This window comes from Salmo trutta, chromosome 19 (assembly GCF_901001165.1).
Source record: "Salmo trutta chromosome 19, fSalTru1.1, whole genome shotgun sequence".
NCBI lineage: Eukaryota > Metazoa > Chordata > Actinopteri > Salmoniformes > Salmonidae > Salmo > Salmo trutta.
The window spans coordinates 564,029-591,240 of record NC_042975.1 but is presented as its reverse complement, the minus strand read 5'-3'; the positions used below and the strand labels follow the sequence as shown (position 1 = coordinate 591,240).

General features: G+C 44.2%; 2 protein-coding genes across 2 annotated transcripts in view; both read right to left on the bottom strand.

The window, feature by feature from the left end:
- LOC115153796 (transcriptional coactivator YAP1) overlaps positions 1 to 13,224 on the bottom strand; it is a 34,355-nt gene extending 21,131 nt beyond the window's left edge. Inside the window, exons 1-4 of the mRNA XM_029699382.1 lie at positions 12,414 to 13,224; positions 1,324 to 1,523; positions 884 to 1,041; positions 236 to 337 (exon numbers count right to left, since the gene is read on the bottom strand). Of these exons, the coding sequence (XP_029555242.1) occupies positions 236 to 337; positions 884 to 1,041; positions 1,324 to 1,523; positions 12,414 to 12,623 (670 nt within the window). The 5' untranslated portion in view covers positions 12,624 to 13,224. The remainder of the gene's footprint in view (positions 1 to 235; positions 338 to 883; positions 1,042 to 1,323; positions 1,524 to 12,413) is intronic.
- Positions 13,225 to 20,185: 6,961 nt separating this feature from the next.
- Positions 20,186 to 27,212, bottom strand: part of cfap300 (cilia and flagella associated protein 300) — a 31,293-nt gene continuing 24,266 nt past the window's right edge. The window contains exons 4-7 of the mRNA XM_029699380.1: positions 23,854 to 24,011; positions 23,440 to 23,603; positions 21,107 to 21,173; positions 20,186 to 20,763 (exon numbers count right to left, since the gene is read on the bottom strand). Coding sequence (XP_029555240.1) covers positions 20,632 to 20,763; positions 21,107 to 21,173; positions 23,440 to 23,603; positions 23,854 to 24,011 — 521 coding nt within the window. The 3' untranslated portion in view covers positions 20,186 to 20,631. The remainder of the gene's footprint in view (positions 20,764 to 21,106; positions 21,174 to 23,439; positions 23,604 to 23,853; positions 24,012 to 27,212) is intronic.

Genomic DNA, 27,212 nt, shown 5'->3' with positions numbered 1-27,212 from the left:
CGGAAAATGTTTTATGGAAATTTCAGAATTTTTGGTGGCCTTCCTACTGTGACCTAGGTACTGTGACCTAGGTACTGTGACCTAGGTACTGTGACCTAGGTACTGTGACCTAGGTACTGTGACCTAGTTGCGAGTCTCTCTGTCTCTTGCTCATTCTCTCATTCTGAGTCTCTCTCTCTCTCTCTCTCTCTCTCTCTCTGTGTCTCAATGTCTCTCTCTCTCTCATTACTGTTACCTAGGTGTGGGTCTAACCAGGAGGTGGTCTTGGTGATGTGGTTGATGTAGTAGACCTCTCCTTCAGGAGTCACTGCCTGTTCCCAACCCTCTGGCAGGGGGCCTGGAGCAGACACACAGGACAGAGGGAGGCATGGAGAGAAAGGAGAGCGCTACTTTTAGTGGTACTGTCAACAAGAATGAAATATAATCAATTAATAAAACATGTAAGGAGAGAAAAAGACAGAGAGAGACAGAGAGAGAGACAGACAGAGACACAGAGAGAGAGAGACAGAGAGAGAGACACAGAGACAGACAGAGACAGAGAGAGAGACAGACAGAGACAGAGAGAGAGACACAGAGACAGACAGAGACAGAGAGAGAGACAGACACAGCGAGAGAGACAGACAGACACAGCGAGAGAGACAGACAGAGACAGACAGACAAACAGACAGATCAGAGAGACAGACAAACAGACAAACAGAGCGAGAGAGACAGCGAGAGAGAGAGAGCGAGACAGCGAGAGAGAGACAGCGAGAGAGAGAGAGACAGCGAGAGAGAGACACAGAGAGAGAGAGAGAGAGAGAGAGAGAGAGAGAGAGAGAGAGAGAGAGAGAGAGACACAGAGAGAGAGAGAGAGAGAGCGAGACAGAGAAGAAGAGGGTGGTACCTGTGTTGGAGCTGGTGTTACTCTGTGTGTGTGTGTTGGGTGCAGGGTGTGCCAGGGTGTGTGTGTGTGGCGGGGGAGCAGAGAGCAGGTGGGGCGCTGCGTTGGTCTGGAGATGGGAGAGACGGGGGTCATGCCATGTGGTCGTCTGGTCCAGGTGACTACACACACACACACACACACACACACACACACACACACACACACACACACACACACACACACACACACACACACACACACACACACACACACTTAGGAGGCGGTAGAGGATGTAGATTTCTGAGCCATGTAATTGGTTGTTGGTTAGCCAGTCAGATTGGTTAATGTTGTTTCTCCATGTAAGGTTTTTCCCTAACAGGCTTCCATAGTCTGCTGTGGTTTAGGACTGGGTTTACCTGCTGGTTTAGGACTGGTTCTACCTGCCACACAGAGATACCTACTTGAGGAAGTAGCACTGTCCTGAGGGAGTCTTGGTCATCTCCCAGCCCGGAGGGAGGGGCACGTCGTCAGGGAGCGGCTGTGTTGCCATGGCACTGGTTGCTGGGGCAGAAAGGGCGTTGATGGGGAGCGAGGCGGGAGAGGAGTGGGCCCGCACATGATGAGGTGTCAGAGACCCAACGATGGTCCCATCTGAACTGGCCTAGACAGACACACAAGCACACATTTAGTGTCTAGGGGCAAGTTCAAATGATTGAGGTCTGATGGTTGAATGTGTGGCGACCTAAATGCCAGAACGGACAAGAACCTGACACCCTCAACACACAGGGGGACAAATACCTGCCTGGAGGTGACAGTATTCCCTCACCACACAGGGGGACAAACACCTGCCTGGAGGTGACAGTATTCCCTCCCCCATATGCCCCCCTAGACACAACTACCTTCCCTGTGGCTCAGTTGGTAGAGCATGGTGTTTGCAACGCCAGCATGGTGTGTGCAACACCAGGGTTGTGGGTTCGATTCCCACGGGGGGCCAGTACAAAAAAATGCATGAAATGTATGCATTCACTACTGTAAGTCGCTCTGGATAAGAGCGTCTGCTAAATGACTAAAATGTAAATGTAAACTACAACAACATAACCAACAAAAACAGGTCACAACTCCTGCAGCTCTGTCGCACGCTGTGTCTGTACATAGTCAATGGTAGGCTTGGAGGGGACTCCTATGGTAGGTACACCTATAGCTCATCTCTTGGCAGTAGTACTGTAGACTACTTTATCACTGACCTCAACCCAGAGTCTCTCAGAGCGTTCACAGTCAGCCCACTGACCCCCCTATCAGATCACAGCAAAATCACAGTCTACTGGAACAGAGCAATACTCAATCACCAGGCATCAAAGCCAAAATAACTGCACAATATTAAGAAATGCTATAGATGGAAGGAAAGTAGTGTGGAAATCTACCAAAAAACTATTAGGCAACAACAGATTCAATCCCTTCTAGACAATTTCCTGAACAAAAGGTTTCATTGTAATAATGAAGGTGTAAACTTGGCAGAAGAAAATCTTAACAGTATATTTGACCTCTCAGCTTCCCTATCAAATCTAAAAAATGCAAACAGAAAACCAAAGAAAATGAACAATGACAAATGGTTTGATGAAGAATGCAAAAACCTAAGAATGAAATTGAGAAACCTATCCAACCAAAAACATAAAGACCCAGAAAACCTGAGTCTACGCCTTCACTAAGGTGAATCACTAAAACAATACAGAAATACACTACGGAAAAAGAAGGAACAGCACGTCAGAAATCAGCTCAATGTAACTGAAGAATCCATAGACTCTAACCACTTCTGGGAACATTGGAAAACACTAAACAAACAACAACACAAAGAGTTATCTATCCAAAATGGAGATGTATGGATAAACCACTTCTCTAATCATTTTGGCTCTATAACAAAGAACAAAGAGCAAAAACATATACATGATCAATTACAAATCTTAGAATCAACTATTAAAAGACTACCAGAACCCACTGGATTCTCCAATTACCTTGAATGAACTACAGGACAAAATACAAACCCTCCAACCCAAAAAGGCCTGTGGTGTTGATGGTATCCTGAATGAAATGATAAAATATACAAACAACAAATTCCAATTGGCTATACTAAAACTCTTTAACATCATCCTCAGCTCTGGCATCTTCCCCAATATTTGGAACCAAGGACTGATCACCCCAATCCACAAAATGGAGACAAATTTGACCCCAATAACTACCGTGGGATATGTGTCAACAGCAACCTTGGGAAAATCCTCTGCATTATCCTTAACAGCAGACTCGTACATTTCCTCAGTGAAAACAATGTACTGAGCAAATGTCAAATTGGCTTTTTACCAAATTACCGTACGACAGACCACGTATTCACCCTGCGCACCCTAATTGACAAACGAACAAACCAAAACAAAGGCAAAGTTTTCTCATGCTTTGTTGATTTCAAAAAAGCCTTCGACTCAATTTGGCATGAGGGTCTGCTATACAAATTGATGAAAAACATACAACATTATAAAATCCATGTACACAAACAACAAGTATGACCATGTTCTGTTATAATATCCACCCGGCACAGCCAGAAGAGGACTGGCCACCCCTCATAGCCTGGTTCCTCTCTAGGTTTCTTCCTAGGTTTTGGCCTTTCTAGGGAGTTTTTCCTAGGGAGTTTTTCCTAGCCACCGTGCTTCTTTCACATGCATTGCTTGCTGTTTGGGGTTTTAGGCTGGGTTTCTGTACAGCACTTTGAGATATCAGCTGATGTACGAAGGGCTATATAAATACATTTGATTTGATTTTGAAGTATGCGGTTAGAACTGGCAAAAAAAACACATTTCTTTCCACAGGGCTGTGGGTTGAGACAGGAATGCAGCTCAAGCCCCCCCCCCTTCAACATACAGTTGAAGTCGGAAGTTTACATACACTTAGGTTGGAGTCATTAACCTCACTAGGGTAGGGGGCACTATTTTCACCTCCGGATGAAAAGCGTGCCCAAAGTAAACTGCCTGCTACCCAGGCCCAGAAGCTAGGATATGCATATAATTGGTAGATTTGGATAGAAAACACTCTAAAGTTTCCAAAACTGTTAAAATAATGTCTGTGAGTATAACAAAACTGATATGGCAGGCGAAAACCTGAGAAAAATCCATCCAGGAAGTGGGATTATTTTATGTTTGTAGTTTTCTATTGAATACCATTACAGTATCCATTGACTTAGGACTCAAATTACACTTCCTATGGCTTCCACTAGATGTCAACAGTCTTTAGAAATTGTTTCAGGCTTGTATTCTAAAAAATGAGGGAGTAAGACTACTTTGAGTAAGTGGATAGTGGGAAGTCCCCAGACCTGTTTCCTGCGCGAGACCGAGAGCGAGCATTTCTTGTTTTTCTTTTATATTGACGACGCTATTGTCCGGTTGAAATATTATTGATTATTTAGGCTAAAAACAACCTGAGGATTGATTATAAACATCGTTTGACATGTTTCTACGAACTTTACGGATACTATTTGGATTTTTCGTCTGCCTTTGAGCCATTGGATTACTGAAAAAAATGCGCCAACAAAACAGAGGTTTTTGGATATAAAGAGGGACTTTATCGAACAAAACAAACATTTATTGGGTAACTGGGAGTCTTGTGAGTGCAACCATACGAAGATTAAAAGGTAAGGCATTTTTTATATCGCTATTTGACTTGTGTCGCACCTGCCTGGTTGAAATATGATTTTCATGCTTTTGTATGCGGGGCTCTGTCTTCAGATAATCGCATGGTTTGCTTTCGCCGTAAAGCCTTTTTGAAATATGACACGGCGGCTGGATTAACACGAATAATCTAAAACTAAATAAAAATATATAAAAACATTTTTTTATGAGAAGAGCACAAAGCAACACAAACTTCACAGAATCACAAAATCAAGTGCTGAGTCAGCGTGATTAGACAAAATATAAAGTAATACTAGAGAAAAAACGTAGATAGAACTAGAGTGCTATCAAACGCTGAATAAAAGAAACTCTAGCTAGCTAATTACAACAGTTACATTTGGAACGTTAGCAAAAAATAACTCACCGCCTCTTGGCATATTTGGTATAGGAACTTGAACGACTTTAATTGCCACTCTCTGTTGCACACAACAAACTTACATTCCCACTGTCACGAGAGGATTTATGGTTTAAGATGAAATGTTACTTTATTCGGCACTTAATAGGGTCATTTTTTTTACGTGAACTTGCTTTTTATGAAGTTAAGCATGTGCATTTTATGACCGAATGTAAAAATTAAGTGAAATCACCGTTTTTTTCCCTTCCAAGTTAGAAGAAAAAGATAACATCTAAAGAATCTAAAGAAATCAGCCAAGACCTCAGAAAAAAAGTTGTAGACCTACAGAAGTCTGGTTCCTCCTTGGGATCAATTTCCAAACGCCTGAAGGTACCACGTTCATCTGTACAAAAAATAGTATGCAAGTATAAACACCATGGGACCACGCAGCCGTCAAACCGCTCAGGAAGGAGATGCATTCTGTCTCCTAGAGATGAACGTACTTTGGTGCGAAAAGTGCAAATCAATCCCAGAATAACAGCAAAGGACCTTGTGAAGATACTGGAGGAAACAGGTACAAAAGTATCTATATCCACAGTAAAACGAGTCCTATATCGACATAACCTGAAAGGCCGCTCAGCAAGGAAGAAGCCACTGCTCCAAAACCGCCATAAAAAAGCCATACTACGGTTTGCAATTGCACATGGGGCCAAAGATCGTACTTTTGGAGAAATGTCCTCTGGTCTGATGAAACAAAAATAGAACTGTTTGGCCATAATGACCATCGTTATGTTCGGAGGAAAAAGTGAGAGGCTTGCAAGCTGAAGAGCACCATCCCAACCGTGAAGCACGGGGCTGGCAGCATCATGTTGTGGGGGTGCTTTGCTGCAGGAAGGACTGGTGCACTTCACAAAATAGATGGCATCATGAGGGAGGAAAATTATGTTAAGCTTGGTCGTAAATGGGTCTTCCAAATGGACAATGACCCCAAGCATACTTCCAAAATTGTGTCAAAATGGCTTAACCTCTCTAGGGGAGGTGGGACGAAATCGTCCCACACTATTCAACAGCCAGTGACAAATCAGAGCACCAAATTTAAAACCACAAAATGTCATAATTCAAAGTTCTCAAACATAGGACTATTTTACACCATTTTATAGATACACTTCTCCTGAATCGAACCACGTTGTCCGATTTCCAAAAGGCTTTACAGCGAAAGCAAAACATTAGATTATGTTAGGAGAGTACATAGACACAAAAAAACCACACAGCCATTTCCAAGCAACTAGCATGCATCACAAATACCCAAAACACAGCTAAATGCTGTACTAACCTTTGATGATCTTCATCAGATGACACTCCTAGGACATTATGTTATACAATACATGCATGTTTTGTTCAATCAAGTTCATATTTATATCACAAACCAGCTTTTTACATTAGCATGTGATGTTCAGAACTAGCATACCCACCGAAAACTTCCGGTGAATTTACTAAATTACTCACGATAAACGTTGACAAAATACATAACAATTATTTTAAGAATTATAGATACAGAACTCCTTTCTGCACTCGCTATGTCCGATTTTAAAATAGCTTTCGGCGAAAGCACATTTTGCAATATTCTGAGTACATAGCTCGGCCATCACGGCTAGCTAATTTGACACCCACCAAGTTTGGGACAACCTAAACTCAGAATTACTATTAGAAAAATTGGATTACCTTTGCTGTTCTTCGTCAGAATGCACTCCCAGGACTTCTACTTCAACAACAAATGTTGTTTTGGTTCCAAATAATCCATAGTTATATCCAAATACCGCCGTTTTGTTCGTGCGTTCAGGTCACTATCCGAAGGGTAACGCACGAGCGCATTTCGTGACAAAAACTTTCCAAATATTCCATTACCGTACTTAGAAGCATGTCAAACGCTGTTTAAAATCAATTTTTATGCTACTTTTCTCGTAAAATAGCGATAATATTCCAACCAGGCAATGTTGTATTCATTCAAAGGCTGAAAGAAATAAATGGAGAAGTCTCGTGAACGCGCATCTCAGTCTCACTGTCCCCAGGCTGACTACTTACAAACTCTGCTGCTGTACTTTGCCCAGAGACAGCAGACACCCTATTCAATTTTCTGGCGGCTTTAGAGAGCCAATGGGAGCCTTAGAAAGTGTCACGTTACAGCACAGATGCTGTAATGTCGATAGAGATGCAACAGAAGGACAACAAATTGTCAGACAGGGCACTTCCTGCATGGAATCTTCTCAGGTTTTGTCCTGCCAAATGAGTTCTGTTATACTCACAGACACCATTCAAACATTTTTAGAAACTTTAGAGGGTTGTCTATCCAAATCTACTAATTATATGCATATTCTAGTTTCTGGGCAGGAGTAGTAACCAGATTAAATCGGGTACGTTTTTTATCCGGATAAAGAAGGCCAGTTTTATTGCTTCTTTAAAATCAGAACAATAGTTTTCAACTGTGCTAACATAATTTCAAAAGGGTTTTCTAATGATCAATTAGCCTTTTAAAATGATAAACTTGGATTAGCTAACACAACGTGCCATTGGAACACAGGAGTGATGGTCGCTGATAATGGGCCTCTGGACGCCTATGTAGATATTCCATAAAAAAAATCTGCTGTTTCCAGCTACAATAGTCATTTACAACATTCTGATCAATTTGATGTTATTTTAAATGGACAAAAAAAATGGCTTTTCTTTTAAAAACAAGGACATTTCGAAGTGACCCCAAACTTTTGAACGGTAGTGTATATAATTATTATTTTATATTATTATAATTTTTTTGCTAAGTCGTCACTGGGCCTACTATATTTATTTCTTAACTTTCCAAATATTAAGCACATTGCTTATCTTTACAGCAGGAGTACTGCCTGGCTGGCATTCGCTATTTAAGTGCATAGATGACATGTATTTTTTCCTGCTGCCCTGGTTTCGATACAGGTGCATGATAATGTTCCATTCTAAATCAAAACTACTGTCACAGTGTGAATGACGGCCTAGCCCGGATGGGAGTGATGGAGTGCTGCATCAGATGACCTGGCCTCCACAATACCCCAATCGAGATGGTTTGGGATGAGTTGGACCGCAGAGTCAAGGAAAAGCAACCAACAAGTGCTCAGCATATGTGGGAACTCTTTCAAGACTGTTGGACAAGCATTCCAGGTGAAGCTGTTTGAGAGAATGCCAAGAGTGTGCAAAGCTGTCATCAAGGCAAAGGGTGGCTATTTGAAGAATCTCAAATATATTTTGATTTGTTTAACACTTTTTTGGTTACTACATGATTCCATATGTGTTATTTTATAGTTTTGATGTCTTCACTACTATTCTAAAATGTAGAAAATAGTAACAATAAAGAAAAACCCTGGAATGAGTAGGTTTTTCTTCCATTTAACCTTTATTTAATTGTAGTTGCAGTGTACAGTGACATTTATTTATTTTATTTAACTAGGCAAGTCAGTTAAGAACAAATTCTTATTTAAAATGACAGCCTACCAAAAGGACTCCTGCGGGGATGGGGGCCTGGGATTAAAATAAATACAATAGAAATATAGGACAAAACACACATCACAACAAGAGAGACAACACTACATAAAGAGAGACCTAAGACGACAACATAGCATGGCAGCAACACAACAACATAGCATGGTAGCAACACATGACAACACAGCATGGTAGCAACACATGACAACACAGCATGGTAGCAACACATGACAACACAGCATGGTATCAGCACAACATAACAACAACATGGTAGCAACACAGCATGGTAGCAGCACAAAACATAGTAGAAACATTATTGGGCACAGACAACAGCACAAAGGGCAAGAAGGTAGAGACAACAATACATCACCGAAGCAGCCACAACTGTCAGTAAGAGTGTCCATGATTGAGTCTTTGAATGAAGAGATTGAGATGAAACTGTCCAGTTTGAGTGTTTGTTGCAGCTCGTTCCAGTCGCTGGCTGCAGTGAACTGAAAAGAGGAGCGACCCAGGGATGTGTGTGCTTTGGGGACCTTTAACAGGATGTGACTGGCAGAACGGGTGTTGTATGTGGAGGATGAGGGCTGCAGTAGATATCTCAGATAGGGGGGAGTGAACGGGTGTTGTATGTGGAGGATGAGGGCTGCAGTAGATATCTCAGATAGGGGGGAGTGAACGGGTGTTGTATGTGGAGGATGAGGGCTGCAGTAGATATCTCAGATAGGGGGGAGTGAACGGGTGTCGTATGGGGAGGATGAGGGCTGCAGTAGGTATCTCAGATAGGGGGGAGTGAACGGGTGTTGTATGGGGAGGATGAGGGCTGCAGTAGATATCTCAGATAGGGGCGGGTGAGGCCTAAGAGGGTTTTATAAATAAGCATCAACCAGCAGGTGTGTCCAAACTTGACTGGTACTGTATATGTGTAGGACTCTGTGTTTCTGTGTAGGACTCTGTAGGTCTGTGTGTTTCTGTGTAGGTCTATGTGTTTCTTTGTGTTTCTGTGTGTTTCTGTGTAGGTCTATGTGTTTCTGTGTAGGTCTATGTGTTTCTGTGTAGGTCTATGTGTTTCTGTGTAGGTCTATGTGTTTCTGTGTAGGTCTATGAGTTTCTGTGTGTTTCTGTGTAGGTCTATGTGTTTCTGTGTAGGTCTATGAGTTTCTGTGTGTTTCTGTGTAGGTCTATGTGTTTCTGTGTAGGTCTATGTTTTTCTGTGTAGGTCTGTGTGTTTCTGTGTAGGTCTATGTGTTTCTGTGTGTTTCCAAACATTTCCCTTGGGAATAAAATAATACATCAGGTGTGAAAGAAATTGTGTTGGGAGAGAGTTGAGGAATTGACTAGACTGGAGGGGGTCGGGGAGGGAGTTGAGTTTTTGACTAGACCGGTGGGGGTCGGGGAGGGAGTTGAGTTATTGACTAGACTGGAGGGGGTCAGGGAGGGATTTGAGTTATTGACTAGACTGGTGGGGGTCGGGGAGGGAGTTGAGTTATTGACTAGACCGGTGGGGGTCGGGGAGGGAGTTGTGGTATTGACTAGACTGGTGGGGGTCGGGGAGGGAGTTGAATTATTGACGAGACTGGTGGGGGTCGGGGAGGGAGTTGTGGTATTGACTAGACTGGTGGGGGTCAGGGAGGGAGTTGTGGTATTGACTAGACTGGTGGGGGTCGGGGAGGGAGTTGTGGTATTGACTAGACTGGTGGGGGTCGGGGAGGGAGTTGTGGTATTGACTAGACTGGTGGGGGTCGGGGAGGGAGTTGTGGTATTGACTAGACTGGTGGGGGTCGGGGAGGGAGTTGTGGTATTGACTAGACTGGTGGGGGTCGGGCATGCAGGTGGTTGGCTGAAATTTGACAGAGGATGTCTTAATAAAGACTAACAATAATACATCTTTGTACTTTTTAAAGAGCTGTTCATATGTATGGCTATTGATTAAACGTGCGACAAAATATTGATTATTAATGACCTTTTACCTCTTAACCCTAATGATCTCTTACCTAGCTTGATTACTGTGGGCATTTTTGCTTACTTTTGTTTGTTCTAAATAGAGACAGCTCGAAGAGCCATGGGTCATATTGGATTGTATAGAAATGCAGGAAATGTGCTTTAGATACCAAAGAAATTGTGGGGGAGGACCCCAAGACTGGTTATCCCTCCCCCCATTACTGTATGTAGAGTCAATCACATTTTTTCACATCAACGTGAATTCTTGCTGGGTACTAAGTCATTCTTAGCTCTTTAGTTGTTTGTCTTCCAAATCAAATCCTGTCCTGCCCTCAGTGGAAAAGTTGGGCTGTTCTCCAACACCATCCATCCACGATGAGCCTGTCCTGCACTGAAGCCTCTGAACACCTCATACCCTCCCAAATGTGTGTAGCCCTCTAGTAGCAGCCCTCTAGTAGCAGCCCTCTAGTAGCAGCCCCTCTAGTAGCAGCCCCTCTAGTAGCAGCCCCTCTAGTAGCAGCCCCTCTAGTAGCAGCCCCTCTAGTAGCAGCCCTCTAGTAGCAGCCCTCTAGTAGCAGCCCCTCTAGTAGCAGCCATCTAGTAGCAGCACCTCTAGTAGCAGCCATCTAGTAGCAACCCCTCTAGTAGCAGCCCCTCTAGTAGCAGCCCCTCTAGTAGCAGCCCCTCTAGTAGCAGCCCCTCTAGTAGCAGCCCCTCTAGTAGCAGCCCTCTAGTAGCAGCCCCTCTAGTAGCAGCCCCTCTAGTAGCAGCCCCTCTAGTAGCAGCCCCTCTAGTAGCAGCCCCTCTAGTAGCAGCCCCTCTAGTAGCAGCCCTCTAGTAGCAGCCCCTCTAGTAGCAGCCCTCTAGTAGCAGCCCCTCTAGTAGCAGCCCTCTAGTAGCAGCCCCTCTAGTAGCAGCCCTCTAGTAGCAGCCCTCTAGTAGCAGCCCTCTAGTAGCAGCCCCTCTAGTAGCAGCCCCTCTAGTAGCAGCCCTCTAGTAGCAGCCCTCTAGTAGCAGCCCCTCTAGTAGCAGCCCCTCTAGTAGCAGCCCCTCTAGTAGCAGCCCCTCTAGTAGCAGCCCCTCTAGTAGCAGCCCCTCTAGTAGCAGCCCTCTAGTAGCAGCCCTCTAGTAGCAGCCCCTCTAGTAGCAGCCCCTCTAGTAGCAGCCCCTCTAGTAGCAGCCCCTCTAGTAGCAGCCCTCTAGTAGCAGCCCTCTAGTAGCAGCCCTCTAGTAGCAGCCCTCTAGTAGCAGCCCTCTAGTAGCAGCCCCTCTAGTAGCAGCCCCTCTAGTAGCAGCCCTCTAGTAGCAGCCCCTCTAGTAGCAGCCCCTCTAGTAGCAGCCCCTCTAGTAGCAGCCCCTCTAGTAGCAGCCCCTCTAGTAGCAGCCCTCTAGTATCAGCCCTCTAGTAGCAGCCCTCTAGTAGCAGCCCCTCTAGTAGCAGCCCCTCTAGTAGCAGCCCCTCTAGTAGCAGCCCCTCTAGTAGCAGCCCCTCTAGTAGCAGCCCTCTAGTAGCAGCCCCTCTAGTAGCAGCACCTCTAGTAGCAGCACCTCTAGTAGCAGAGTGTTACCTACCTGTCTGGAGTGTGTGTGTGTGTGTGTGTGTGTTACCTACCTGTCTGGAGTGTGTGTGTGTGTGTGTGTGTGTGTTACCTACCTGTCTGGAGTGTGTGTGTGTGTGTGTGTGTGTGTGTGTGTGTGTGTGTGTGTGTGTGTGTGTTACCTACCTGTCTGGAGTGTGTGTGTGTGTGTGTGTGTGTTACCTACCTGTCTGGAGTGTGTGTGTGTGTGTGTGTGTGTGTTACCTACCTGTCTGGAGTGTGTGTGTATGTGTGTGTGTGTGTGTGTGTGTGTATGTGTTACCTACCTGTCTGGAGTGTGTGTGTGTGTGTGTGTGTTACCTACCTGTCTGGAGTGTGTGTGTGTGTGTGTGTGTGTTACCTACCTGTCTGGAGTGTGTGTGTGTGTGTTACCTACCTGTCTGGAGTGTGTGTGTATGTGTGTGTGTGTGTGTGTGTGTTACCTACCTGTCTGGAGTGTGTGTGTGTGTGTGTGTGTGTGTGTTACCTACCTGTCTGGAGTGTGATCGGGGATCCGGCTGTCTGAAGAAGGAGTCTGGTAGTTTCCTCATCCTCATCGGCAGAGAGGAGGGGGGCAGGGCGGAAGTCTTAGGGTTCATCACTGAGTTAAACAGCGCCTCCAGGTCCGTCTGGGAGTCCCCGCGGACGTGCACGACCTGCTGCCCCACCGGGGGCGCGCACTGACCCTGCCGCGCGTCCATGTTGCCTTCCAGAGGTGATGCGCCCAATTAAAACAACTGAACACTTTATTATGAATGATAACGACTGATTCCAAAACGAGAAATGGTCCAGAGTCAAATGGAAGACGACCCCTAAACTGACTACAAAGAACGAATATTCTTTGGAGTTTAATTTGTTTTTGTGGATTTTAATTTTGAAAGTTCTTATAGTGTTTTGGGTAATTCGTTATTTGATAAACTGGCAAAACATTGTTATCCTGCACCATCAAATGAAATAGTTCTGTTAGTTTCCTTCGTGGATTTCCAAACTCCTCGGCGCTGAAAACACGCATCCAGCCAGCCAGACGGCCCGTCCCACAAACCTCAGACAGACGAGCTGTACTCAACTTTTCCCTACACAAACTCCGTCTGATGATCGCTTTTCTTCAACCGCTGGACTCGAAAACCGTCCCAGCTACTCCCAAATGTGATTTCTGCATACTGTCCGACATTCAGTCCTCTACATAGTTTAATTTGGTGAAAAATAAGTGTTTACGTGGTAATAAATCTCAGTTTTCCAAAGTTGTTCCAAACTGTCGATAGGACAGGCTACAGCCTCAGAGTCTCATGTGACCAGTGAGAGGCGGGGTTACAGGGTTATTTTTACCGTCTGTGGTTAAAGGCTTCCACCAGGGGGCAGTGCCTCCTTTACTGCTGCTTCTTCTTCTTCTTCCACTGGAGTGTAAATCAGTACACCGTGAAACAAAAGAAAAAGGAAAACAATTACCCTGCCAACTAACCCTTCACTTATAATTTTTGTATTTTTTTTAAACACCACCCCATTCCACTACTTTGACCCTTTCTGACCCTACACCACCAGGCAAACAGCCTGGGAGGACTGTACACTACCATTCAACACTCCCTGTAACTCCTCTGCAGTAAAATGTCATAAACCCAAGTACTTCTCTGCAGCTGCCACCACAAAACTATCTTCTGTAAAATGTTAATATTCCATTTCTGCGGTACAGTTGATAACCATGGCAATGAATGCAAAAGGTCTACTATTCACTGGGAGCCTCTTAGGATCCCTCACCCTTGACCTCACCCTTCCTCTACTTTCTTCACTGCCTCAGCATACAAAACCCTCTGTACTTCTCTGACCCTGGTAACCTCAACCTGCCTCTCTCGCACCGGATCCCAGCAACACCCTTACAGTTAACACTTTACGCTTCTTTTGTCAAAACTACACATTCCTTTGTCTCATGCCCTCCTGGAAACTTCTCACGTTTAGGAATCTCCCTCCTACACACTGCTGCAACATCACCATAAGCTTGGCACCTGAAACAAGGTAGTGGGTTCGGAACAAGAAAGAGAGATATAGGATATTTCAGGAAAAATGATATATCCTAACATTAGCCTTGTTATTGTTATTTTATTCTGTTGCTTTTTTATTTACATTTTTAAAGACAGTGACTCTTCTGTTTCACCGTTCTCGCCACCGGGCCTGCGTCGGACCTCTTCTGTTTCACCGTTCTCGCCACCGGGCCTGCGTCGGACCTCTTCTGTTTCACCGTGCTCGCCACCGGGCCTGCGTCGCACCACTTCTGTTTCACCATGCTCGCCACCGGGCCTGCGTCGCACCAGACGGCAGACGTCACAGACGCAGGGAATCTTCAACTTTAGTTGATCCATCTCCACCCTCACTACCACCCAGTAATCACTCAACTGAGCCCTGTTCCTGAGAGCAAAGCAAGTAACAGGTCTTCTCCCCAGTCGCATGGCACTTAGCGCCCGCTCCCTCTGGGCGGAAGAAACACTAAAAATAATCACAAGTCCACTTTGGGTTACTTTCACTGATTGAACAGCACCCAACTCCTCCTTCACCGGAAACCACATATGGGTCAACCTAAAGGCAGGGGTCCACGTTTTCCAGAAATATCACTCCTTCTGGACCAGAATAATTGTTATCTTGATCATCGATGCAAGGCTCGAGCTCCGAGATATCCACCACACCTGCCAACTCAGGTACTTCATCCTCATTCTCACCCAATTCACCTCCAGAGCTATTGGATTATAGCTCATTCTGTTTGTGCTTGACGCCCCGACTCCGTCATCATTGCTAGCTTCATCTGAAAACATGTAACCTACTTCCAACCATCTCTTCATCGACCCCAAACCTGGAGTTAAGCTTTCATCAGAATCCTTATCAGTAACCAGGTTTCCATCCAACCTTTTTATGCAAGTAAAGTACATGTCGGATAAAACATTTCCCGAAAGTTCTGATGGAAGCAGAACATTTGTCGGTAAGCTTTCAAAAATGTCCTGACTGGCCAGATGTCAAGAAAACAAAATACTCATCAGGGTCAACCAGGGAAGACACGATGAGGTCTTTCTGTGTCTGGAAAATTAATTATGCCAGAAATGTCGTTGGAAACGCTTTTATGCGCAAATATTGATATATAATCATCATATTGAAGTAAAGTTGGAGATATGTTGTGTATTCCTCCCTCTACGACTCGACGGGAAAGCATGCAGTTTATTAGGCTACAGATGAAATAAGTTATGATGAATTTCACAGGGTGGTGAAAGTGCAAGATGATGAGCTTGCTCCTTTCCAATAAATATCGAGGTCTTATTCTGGTGACATGATCATCGATGTTTGGCTGGCGTTTGACAAATAAAAATAATCTTGCTCTTTGTCCATCATAATATCATCCATGTAGCTCATACCCACACGTTATATTGCGAGCTGTTTGTTTTATATCTCCCTCACTAGCTTTAAGCACCAGATGTCAGAACAGCTCACAGATCACTGCACCTGTAAATATCCCATCCAACCTACCTCATCCCCCTACTGTATTTATTTATTTATCTTGCTCCTTTGCACCCCAGTATCTCTACTTGCACATTCATCTTCTGCACATCTACCATTCCAGTGTTTAATTGTTATATTGTAATTACTTCGCCACCATGGCCTATTTATTGCCTTACCTCCCTTATCTTACCTCATTTGCTCATACTGTATATAGACTTATTTTTCTACTGTATTATTAACTGTATGTTTGTTTTATTCCATGTGTAACTCTGTGTTGTTGTTTGTGTCACACTGCTTTGCTTTATCGTGGCCAGGTCGCAGTTGCAAATGAGAACTTGTTCTCAACTGGCCTACCTGGTTAATGTTTGATCTAGGGGGCAGTATTGAGAATTTTGGAAAAAAATATGTGCCCATTTTTAACTGCCTCCTACACCAACTCAGAAGCTAGAATATGCATATTATTGTTCAGGTTTGGATAGAAAACACTCTGAATTTTCTAAAACAGTTTGAATGGTGTCTGTAAGTATAACAAAACTCATATTGCAGGCAAAAACCTGTGAAAAATAGATTTAAAAAAAAGTGAATTTTGTGACTGTACTATTTAGTGTCATTGTTTTATAGATACCATAGTGAGAAAGGATTCAGTTCGCAACTCCTACGGATTCCACTAGATGTCAACGATCTTTATAAAGTTGTTTGAAGCATCTGTGATGAATACAGACCGAATTAGAATGCTTGTAAGTTGACACGTCTTCACTTCATTTTTTGCGCCTGCGCATAAATCTGAGAAGAGTGTCTTTGTCATAATCATTTATTCTAGACACTTGATAGGTTGTGTGAAAATATTACTGATGTTTACTGATGTTTCACGTTAAAAATGGACCAAAAGATTAATGCTAAACAACGTTTGACATGTTTGAACAAACGTAAATAGATTATTTACTAGTTTTTTTTTAGCTTTTCGGTGTGACTTTACACAACCCACCACGTTTTGTGGGAGCCTACTGAACGCTAACTATTTGGTGTTATTTGGACATAAATTATGAACTTTGTCAAAAGAAACCACATTTGTTCTGGACCTGGGATCCCTGGCAGCGCCTTCTGATGGAGATAATCAAAGGTAAGGGGATATTTACAATGTTATTATCGATATTAGAAGATGCTAACTGTATAGCTTAGCTTATAGCTTAGCTTATTGTTAATAGCATAGTACCACGTTTATTGCAAAATGTGATTTCCCAGTAAAGTTATTTTGAGATCTGGCCATTCGGTAGCAATTACGAGATGATAATATATTATTCTTTGAATGACAATATTATAATTTACCAATGTTTTCGAATAGTAATTCCGTGATTTGTAATGCTGGATTCACTGGGAGCATTCGAGCCGAAAAAAATTCTGAATTTCACCGCGACTGTAAATGCTGTTTTTGGATATAAATATGAACTTGATGGAACTAAAAATGCATGTATTGTATAACATAATGTCCTATGAGTGTCATCTGATGCAGATTGTCAAAGGTAAGTGCATAATTCTAGCTAGTTTTCTGTCTGTTGATGCCCTTCTTTGAATTGGCTAAACTTTACACACAGCTATTGTCAATGTACTCTCCTAACATAACCTAACTTTATGCATTCTCCGTAAAGCCTCTGAAAATCGGACAGCGTGGTTAGATTTAGGAGATATATCTTTCAAATGGAGGAAAATATTTGATTATTTGAAATGATTACTCTTGCAGTTTTGAATTCCCCGCCATGGTCACATGACAATGAATCCCAATACCGGGATAAGATCGGGATAAGATCCTCAACAGGTGAAATAAAAAAATAAATACATTTAAGATGGTGAGGAAAGCACTTTAAGAATAACCAGCATCCTCTACTGACGGGATGAGGTCAATATCCTTCCAGGATACCCCGGCCAGGTCGATTAGAAAGGCCTGCTCGCTGAAGTGTTTTAGGATGAGTTGTAGGGGTTTAATGGCACAGGCAGGGAGCCCCGCCAACAGGGAGTTGCAGTAATCCAGATGGGATTATGTATGTATAGTTTTTTTGTGTGCTTTGGGACAAAGGTGTCTTGATGGGATTTGTATTTGTGATCCTGGCGACTGGACCTTTTTTGGAACACCATTATTTTGGTTTTACTGAGATTTACTGTCAGGGCCTCATTTATAGTTATATATATTTATAGTCTGGAAGGAGAGTTTACAGTCTAACCAGACACCCAGGGCCTCATTTTATAAACGGTGTGTAAGCACAAAACAAGGCGTATGCCACTTTCTAACTGTATTAAAACAAACGGTAGAATGTGCGGTCCTCTACGGACACTTTTAACCAACGCACATAAACTGGAGAAATGAGAAACTGCAACTCCAATGGCAGAAGGATGAGACATATTTAATTGGACATGTAATTATGAAACAATACTTGCATGTTGTGAAATGTATTCTCATAAATAATAAGGTGAACAGTAGGACAAATTACGTTTAAACTGATGCCATTTTCGATTCCTGTTGGGCAGATACGAGTGCACAGTTTCATATATTGTTATCACATGTTCATTGCGCAGAACTGTCAATGTGATAATGGCCCTGTCATTGTCAGTTACAATCAGGGTCATTACCACACCTGAAGGTGTTATGCAATTGGCTTTGACAATCAAACGGGTGGCTATAAAAAGGCATGCAATTACAATGTATAATGACGCACAATGGCTGCTTTGGCACTGTTGGAAGATTTGGCGAATCGAAGAACTCGGAGAGAGCGAATTTTCAGAGACCAGTAAGATTTACTGGCCAATGATGATGAGTGGCTTATGAGCTGGTTCTGATTACCAAGAGCTGTTCTCTTGAATCTCTGTGCTGTAGTGGGCCCAGCTTTACAGAGAAGCACCTGCAGAAACCAAGCCGTGCCTGTCCCATTTCAACTCCTTGGCAACCTCGTTAATAGCGTCGATGGTGTCTCTTTGCGTTTTGCAGGACTGCATCTGTGAGGACACGGCCGCTGGAGGGTTGTGATGCACGAGGTGCAGTGGAGACTCCGGGGCTGGGCGCACTCCTGCTCAGCTGCAGCACCACCGACCCGGCTGAAACACAGGTGCATCAAAGCTGGGACCGAGAGACTGAAAAACAGCTTCTATCTCAAGGCCATCAGACTGTTAAACAGCCATCACTGACACAGAGAGGCTGCTGCCTACATACAGACTCAAAATCATTGGCCACTTTAATAAATGGAACAGTAGTCACTTTAAATAATGCAATTTTAATAATGTTTACATATCTTGCACTACTCATCTCATATGTATATACTGTACCTTATACCATCTATTGCATCTTCTCTATGCTGCTAGGTCAGGGCCCATCCATATATTTATATATTTATATGTACATATTCTTATTCCATCCCTTTATATTTGTGTATATTATGTAGTTGTTGTGGAATTGTTAGATTACTTGTTAGATATTACTGCACTGTCGGAACTAGAAGCACAAGCATTTCGCTACACTCACATTAACATCTGCTAACCATGTGTATGTGACCAATAACATTTGATTTGATTTGAGCTGTTGGCTAGAGCGCATGTGTCAATGCCATCGTGGGCAGACTCGCTATATATCGCCCCATTTTGGTGAGAAAACCATCTGTTCAGTTGAAAAAGCAATGGAAACACATTTAACTAAATGTTTTATTCGGTATTTTCATGTGCACTTTGTCATCACTCACAGCCTTTTATTTTCCACATGTCAATTTGATGGAAACATCTCTGGTGGGAAAATGCGCATATTGTTTTCTGCAGATTTTTGAATATTTGCATGAAAATCTGTCGCCAACTGAATGGAACCCTAACTACTGTCTCTGTCGGACTCCTTGTTTCTCCATCCACCATTTTTCCTTTACGTCAGACAGACGTCTGGATGCCTGTCTGATGCTCGTTGCTCCTACTTTTCTTGTTCCTCTATGACTCCTAATTTAATGCCTTTTAACCATTGCAAGAGCTGAGCGTCGCTTTCTAGCTAGCCTTTTTCGAGAGAGGCTTTGCTCATGCACACTCACCCACACCCTCAATGTTAAAGCTAAAGCCTTCTCGCGCAAGCCCTTCTGCCACTAAGTATCAAATGGACTTTGGTGGTCAAGATGTGTTGGTATCTGCACAAAAGCTATGACAGGGAGGCATAGTGGAGTGGTAATGTGCATGCAAGCAGTTGCTCCCGATGCCACTTGGGTATTTGGTCCTCCATAATAGAGAGAACCGCCTATATGTACTGTACTTGGTCAGGTAAAGGGCAGATCAGTGGAGTTGATTTATTCCTAATTATAAGGAGAAATCTCTATTTAGGATGCTGACGTTACTGGTGTAACACAATACATACTGGTGCATTCCTGTAAAACATATGCATATTATTGTTGCATGAAGAAAATTCAAACAAATCACTAATATATTATTGAAGAGGCGTCACTACAGACCATGGTTCGATTCCAGGCTATATCACAACCGGCCGTGATTGGGAGTCCCATAGGCGGTGAACAATTGGCCCAGTGTCGTCTGGGTTAGGGTTTGTCCGGGGAAGGCCGTCATTGTAAATAAACATTTGTTCTTAACTGACTTGCCAAGTTAAATAAAGGTTAAACAAAAAAAGTTGTGTAATACAATACAAATGACTGGTATATCAATACAATCCAAACTGACATCCTAACTAGCAGTAATGTTCTCTCTCTCAGCAGGGTCAGTGGAGAGGAGAGTCATAGATATATAGACATTATATACAAATAAAATCATTGATAGAAACAACTTTTTCAAAACAATAATTTTATTGATAAACACAAAAGGACAAAGACCATCATTAGTGTGTAGAGTTGCATTACATCTGGAGTATTGGAACAATCATACAGTAGTTGTAGAAGGAACAGTCCTACAGTAGTTGTAGAAGGAACAGTCAGACAGTAGTTGTAGAAGGAACAGTCAGACAGTAGTTGTAGAAGGAACAGTCCGACAGTAGTTGTTGAAGGAACAGTCCTACAGTAGTTGTAGAAGGAACAGTCCTACAGTAGTTGTAGAAGGAACAGTCCGACAGTAGTTGTTGAAGGAACAGTCCTACAGTAGTTGTAGAAGGAACACTCCACCCTAGCAGGCCACTTCCTGAGACAATAGACCAACTCAGTTTCTCCTCATTCTCCCTGCAGTAGGAACTCATTCACTCCCCCTAGCAGATTGTCCAAAACATTGGATTGGTGTGTGTTACAGCGTGAAGGCGCCTACTCCATAACAGTGGTAGAACACATAGACATGTCTTCTGAAGGGGTCCACTATGAGGTAGGAGAATGACTGATCCTCCTTTTCTCTGGCTGGGTAAATCACACCGGATGCATCCTGAAGAGAGAACACACAGGATGAGATACGGCTGAGAGTCTCTCTCTCAATTTCAATTTAATTTCAATTTAAGGCGCTTTATTGGCATGGGAAACATATGTTTACATTGCCAAAGCAAGTGAAATAAACAATAACAACTGAACAGTCAACATTACACTCATTACACAAAACAATAAAGACATTTCAAATGTCATATTGTCTATATACAGTGTTGTAATGATGTGCAAATAAAGTACAAAAGGGAAAATAAATCAACATAAATATAGGTTGCATTTACAGTGGTGTTTGATAATCATTCTATTTCAATAGCAGTAATAAAAATATAATAATAATATAATGTTACCAGAGCAGAGACTTTGATGACAGTGGAAACCACACTGATCTCCCTGCTCTCTGGATTCTTCTGAACACTAGAACACAAACATCACACACACCATCTATTAGTGTAGGGGTGAATGGTGTATGGTGTGGTGTACGGTGTGGTGAATGGTGTGGTGAATGGTGTGGTGAATGGTGGGGTGAATGGTGTATGGTGTGGTGAATGGTGGGGTGAATGGTGTGGTGAATGGTGGGGTGTATGGTGTGGTGTATGGTGTGGTGTATGGTGTGGTGAATGGTGTGGTGTATGGTGTGGTGAATGGTGGGGTGTATGGTGTGGTGAATGGTGGGGTGTATGGTGTGGTGAATGGTGTGGTGTATGGTATGGTGAATGGTGTGGTGTATGGTGGGGTGTATGTGTGTGGTGTACGGTGTGGTGTGTGGTGTACGGTGTGGTGTATGGTGTGGTGTATGGTGGGGTGTATGGTGTGGTGTACAGTGTGGTGTATGGTGTAGTGTATGGTGTATGGTGGGGTGTATGGTGGGGTGAATGGTGTGGTGAATGGTGGGGTGTATGGTGGGGTGTATGGTATGTTGTGGTGGGGTGTATGGTGTGGTGTACAGTGTGGTGTATGGTATGGTGGGGAATTTGGTGTGGTGGGGTGTGTGGTGTGGTGTGGTGTACGGTGTATGGTGTAGTGTACGGTGGGGTGTATGGTGTGGTGTGGTGTACAGTGTGGTGTATGGTGTGCTGTGTGGTGTATGGTGTGGTGTATGGTGGGGTGTATGGTGTGGTGTGGTGTACAGTGTGGTGTATGGTGTGCTGTGTGGTGTATGGTGTGGTGTATGGTGGGGTGTACGGTGTGGTGTACAGTGTGGTGTATGGTGTGGTGTATGGTGGGGTGGGGTGTATGGTGTGGTGGGGTGTATGGTGTGGTGAATGGTGGGGTGTGTGGTGTATGGTGGGGTGTATGGTGTGGTGTATGGTGTGGTGGGGTGTATGGTGTGGTGTACAGTGTGGTGTATGGTATGGTGGGGAATTTGGTGTGGTGGGGTGTATGGTGTGGTGTGGTGTACGGTGTATGGTGTGGTGTACGGTGGGGTGTATGGTGTGGTGTGGTGTACAGTGTGGTGTATGGTGGGGTGGGGTGTATGGTGTGGTGGGGTGTATGGTGTGGTGAATGGTGGGGTGTGTGGTGTATGGTGGGGTGTATGGTGTGGTGTATGGTGTGGTGGGGTGTATGGTGTGGTGTACAGTGTGGTGTATGGTATGGTGGGGAATTTGGTGTGGTGGGGTGTATGGTGTGGTGTGGTGTACGGTGTATGGTGTGGTGTACGGTGGGGTGTATGGTGTGGTGTGGTGTACAGTGTGGTGTATGGTGTGCTGTGTGGTGTGGTGTATGGTGGGGTGTACGGTGTGGTGTGTGTGGTGTATGGTATGGTGGGGTGTACAGTGTGGTGTGGTGTATGGTGGGGTGTATGGTGTGGTGTATGGTGGGGTGTACGGTGGGGTGTGTGGTGTAGTGTACGGTGTGGTGTGGTGTATGGTGGGGTGTATGGTGTGTATGGTGGGGTGGGGTGTATGGTGTGGTGTGTGGTGTATGGTATGTTGTGGTGTATGGTGTACAGTGTGGTGTATGTGTGTGGTGTATGGTGTGGTGTATGTGTGTGGTGTACGGTGTGGTGTATGTGTGTGGTGTATGGTGTGGTGTATGGTGTGGTGTATGGTGTGGTGTATGGTGTGGGTGCACTGTGTGTTGTACGGTGTGGTGCATGGTATGGTGTGGTGTATGTGTTCGAGTATGGTGTGGTGTGTGGTGTATGGGTATGAGTGTGGTGTATGGTGTGGTGTATGTGTGTGAGTATGGTGTGGTGTATGTGTGTGAGTATGGTGTGGTGTATGGCGTGGTGTATGGCGTGGTGTATGGTATGGTATGGTGTATGGTATGTGTGTGAGTATGGTGTGGTGTATGGTGGGGTGTATGTGTGTGAGTATGGTGTGGTGTATGGTGGGGTGTATGTGTGTGAGTATGGTGTGGTGTATGGTGGGGTGTATGTGTGGTGTATGGTGTGGTGTGGTGTATGGTAGGGTGTGGTGTACGTGTGGTATGGTGTATGTTGTGGTGTATGGTGTGGTATGGTGTACGTATACCTGACCAGGTCCCTATAAATGGTTCTAGTGGTGTCTATGTAGGGGCTGATGGTGTGGTGTAGGGTGTGGTGTGGTGTAGGGTGTGGTGTACCTGACCAGGTCTCTATAGATGGCTCTAGTGGTGTCCATGTAGGGGTTGATGGTGTGGTGTAGGGTGTGGTGTGGTGTAGGGTGTGGTGTAGGGTGTGGTGTAGGGTGTGGTATACCTGACCAGGTCTCTATAGATGGCTCTAGTGGTGTCCATGTAGGGGTGGATGGTGTCTTCATACTGACACAGCTCTCCTCCCAGAGTCACGTGTTTAAACAGAAGGAACAGGAACTCTCTCCTCTCCATCACTCCATACTCCTCACTGCCATCCTCCTGCAGCATCTACACACACACACACACACCACACCACACCACACCACACACACACCACACACACACACGATAGCATAATAGGAGGATAAAGACATTTTTAAGTTGCATAAATAGCGTTAATGTGAGTGTGTTTGTGAAGGTGTGTGTGTGTGTGTGTGTGTGTGGTGTGTGTGGTGTGTGTATGTGTGGTGTGGGTGGTGTGGTGTGGTGTGTGTGGTGTGGTGTGTGTGGTGTGGTGTGGTGTGTGTGTGTGTGTTACCTGTCTCAGTAGGTCGTAGTCAGGGTAGGTGTCATGGAAACATTTGGTGATGTGTCCAGAGGCTGTGATGATTCCACTGGAGTAGAGAGGGTCAAACATCTCCATACTAACCTTACTGCACGGCACTACCTCTGCCTGTACACACACCACCTCACCCTCTGGAACACACACACACACACACACACACCACACACACACACACCACACACACACACACACACACCACACACACACACACACACACACACACACACACACACACACACACACACACACAGTACTGTACTTGACCAATTCTGCTATTTTGTGGGGGTTTTTCTCCACAGATCTGAACTTTTTTTCCATAACGTGTCCGGCATCATTTCCTATGACTGAAAACAGCTTCTGGACATCAGAACAGCGATCACTAACCTCCATTTAGATGAAGATTTCTGCTTCAACATGTTGGCAGCTCTGGCCGTTCTGCTTATACCCCGGACTACAAAGAGGCAAGAAGGGCCGCGTCAAGACAAGACTACGTCGGTGAGCATCTACCCAAACACTATTTCGTTGGCAAATGTGCAGTCACTGGAGAATAAACTGGATGAGCTCTGTTCCAGACTATCTTATCAACGACACCTAAAAAACTGTAATATCCTCTGTTTCTTGGAGTCGTGGCTGAACGAGGACATGGATGTACAACTTGCTAGTTTTTCTATGCATCATCTAGATCGTCAAGGCCAGATGGCAGACTCGGGTAAGGCTAGAGAGGGACGAGTGTGTCTTTGTTAACAATAGCTAATGTTAAGGAAGTCTCGAGATTTTGCTCGCCTGAGTTAGAATACCTCATGATAAGCTGCAGACCATACTATTTATCTAGAGAGTTCAGATATATTTTTCGTAGTGGTCTATTTACTACCCAAAACTGATGTTGGCACTAAGACAGCCCTCAATGAGCTGTATAGGGCCATAAGCAAACAAGAAAATGCACATTCAGAGGCAGCATTTCTCGTGGCCAGTGATTTTATTGCAGAACACTGAAATCTGTTTTACCTCATTTTTACCAGCACGTAACCTGTGCAACTAGAAGCGAAAAAAACTTGTGACGATTCTCTTCAGGGTCAGGAGAGTTTGTAAACAAATTAAGCGAGAGGTCGACACAAAATCACACTAGAGAGAGCTCTTTCGAACAGGACAGTACCTAAATGTTTGTTTCTGGACCGCCCCAGGCCGCAGGCGTGGTCGAGGATAGCAGGGTTCTGTACACAAATCGGGTTCTCGGTAGATCAGGGTCCAAAACCGCCAACAGGTAAGTCCAAACAGTCCAGGTCATACACGGTAAATCCAGCAGATATATTATCCCTTCCTCAATGGTCCACAGGTCCACAGCTCCACAGGTCCACAGCTCCTTGCTCTCTCTCTCTTCCTGGTGTGGCTTGACCCGTAATATGTGGGTCGGCCCCACCTTGCTAGCGTTCCCTTTGCTTCTGGGTATTGTCGTTTCTGGCGGTCGACTATTTTGGGATCTGTAGTTCTTGTAGGGGTGGCAATTTTGTGCTTTGTAGTTCACCATCTGGCCATCCATTAGTGAGAGGTCAGAGCCCGTGTATTAATTCTACCCTCACATATCTGCCATTTATCACTCGGCCCCCTTCTTTGCCATAAACTCTAGATCACCTTTACTCCACACACAGAAACGCATACAAGGCCCTCCCTCTCCATCCCTTTGGCAAATCAGACCATAACGCTATCCTCCTGATTCCTACTTACAAGCAAAAACTCAAACAGGAAGTACCGGAAGTGGTCCGACGAAGCGGATACTAAGCTACAGGACTGTTTTGCTAGCACAGACTGGAATATGTTCCAGAATTCATCCGATAATATTTACATCAGTCACCGGCTGCTTCATTAATAAGTTCATCGACAACATTGTCTCCACAACGACCATACGTAGATACCCCAACCAGAAGCCATGGATTGCAGGCAACATCCGCACTGACCAATCGGTTAGAGCTGCCGCTTTCAAGGACCGGGACATTAATCTGGACGATTATAATAAATTACACTATGACCACTGACGAGCCATCAAACAGGCAAAGCATCAGCAATAGTCTGGGCAGCCATTTGATTAGATGTTCAGTAGTCTTATGGCTTGGGAGTAGAAGCTGTTTAGAAGCCTCTTGGACCTAGACTTGGCGCTCCGGTACCGCTTGCCGTGCGGTAGCAGAGAGAACCGTCTATGACTAGGGTGGCTGGAGTCTTTGACAATTTTGAATGGTGTGTGTGTATGTATGTGTATATATATACAGTTGAAGTCGGAAGTTTACATTCACTTAGGTTGGAGTCATTAAAACTTGTTTTTCAACCACTCCACAAATGTCTTGTTAACAAACTATAGTTTTGGCAAGTCGGTTAGGACATCTACTTTGTGCATGACACAAGTCATTTTTCCAACAATTGTTTACAGACAGATTATTTCACTGTATCACAATTCCAGTGGGTCAGAAGTTTACATACACTAACTTGACTGTGCCTTTAAACAGCTTGGAATATTCCAGAAAATTATGTCATGGCTTTAGAAGCTTCTGATAGGCAAATTGACATAATTTGAGTCAATTGAAGGTGTACCTGTGGATGTATTTCAAGGCCTACCTTCAAACTCAGTGCCTCCTTGCTTGACATCATGGGGAAAATCAAAAGAAATCAGCCAAGACCTCAGAAAAAAATTTGTAGACGTTTGGTTCATCCTTGGGAGCAATTTCCAAATGCCTGAAGGTACCACGTTCATCTGTACAAACAATAGTACGCAAGTATAAACACCATGGGACCACGCAGCCGTCATACCGCTCAGGAAGGAGATGCATTCTGTCTCCTAGAGATGAACGTACTTTGGTGCGAAAAGTGCAAATCAATCCCAGAATAACAGCAAAGGACCTTGTGAAGATGCTGGAGGAAACAGGTACAAAAGTATCTATATCCACAGTAAACCAAGTCCTATATCGACATAACCTGAAAGGCCGCTCAGCAAGGAAGAAGCCACTGCTCCAAAACCGCCATAAAAAGCCAGACTACGGTTTGCAACGGCAAATGGGGACAAAGATCGTAATTTTGGAAGAAATGTCCTCTGGTCTGATGAAACAAAAATAGAACTGTTTGGCCATAATGACCATCGTTATGTTTGGAGGAAATAGGGGGAGGCTTGCAAGCCGAAGAACACCATCCCAACCGTGAAGCACGGGGGTGGCAGCATCATGTTGTGGGGGTGCTTTGCTGCAGGAGGGACTGGTGCACTTCACAAAATAGATGATCATGAGGAAGGAAAATGATGTGGATATATTGAAGCAACATCTCAAGACATCAGTCAGGAAATTAAAGCTTGG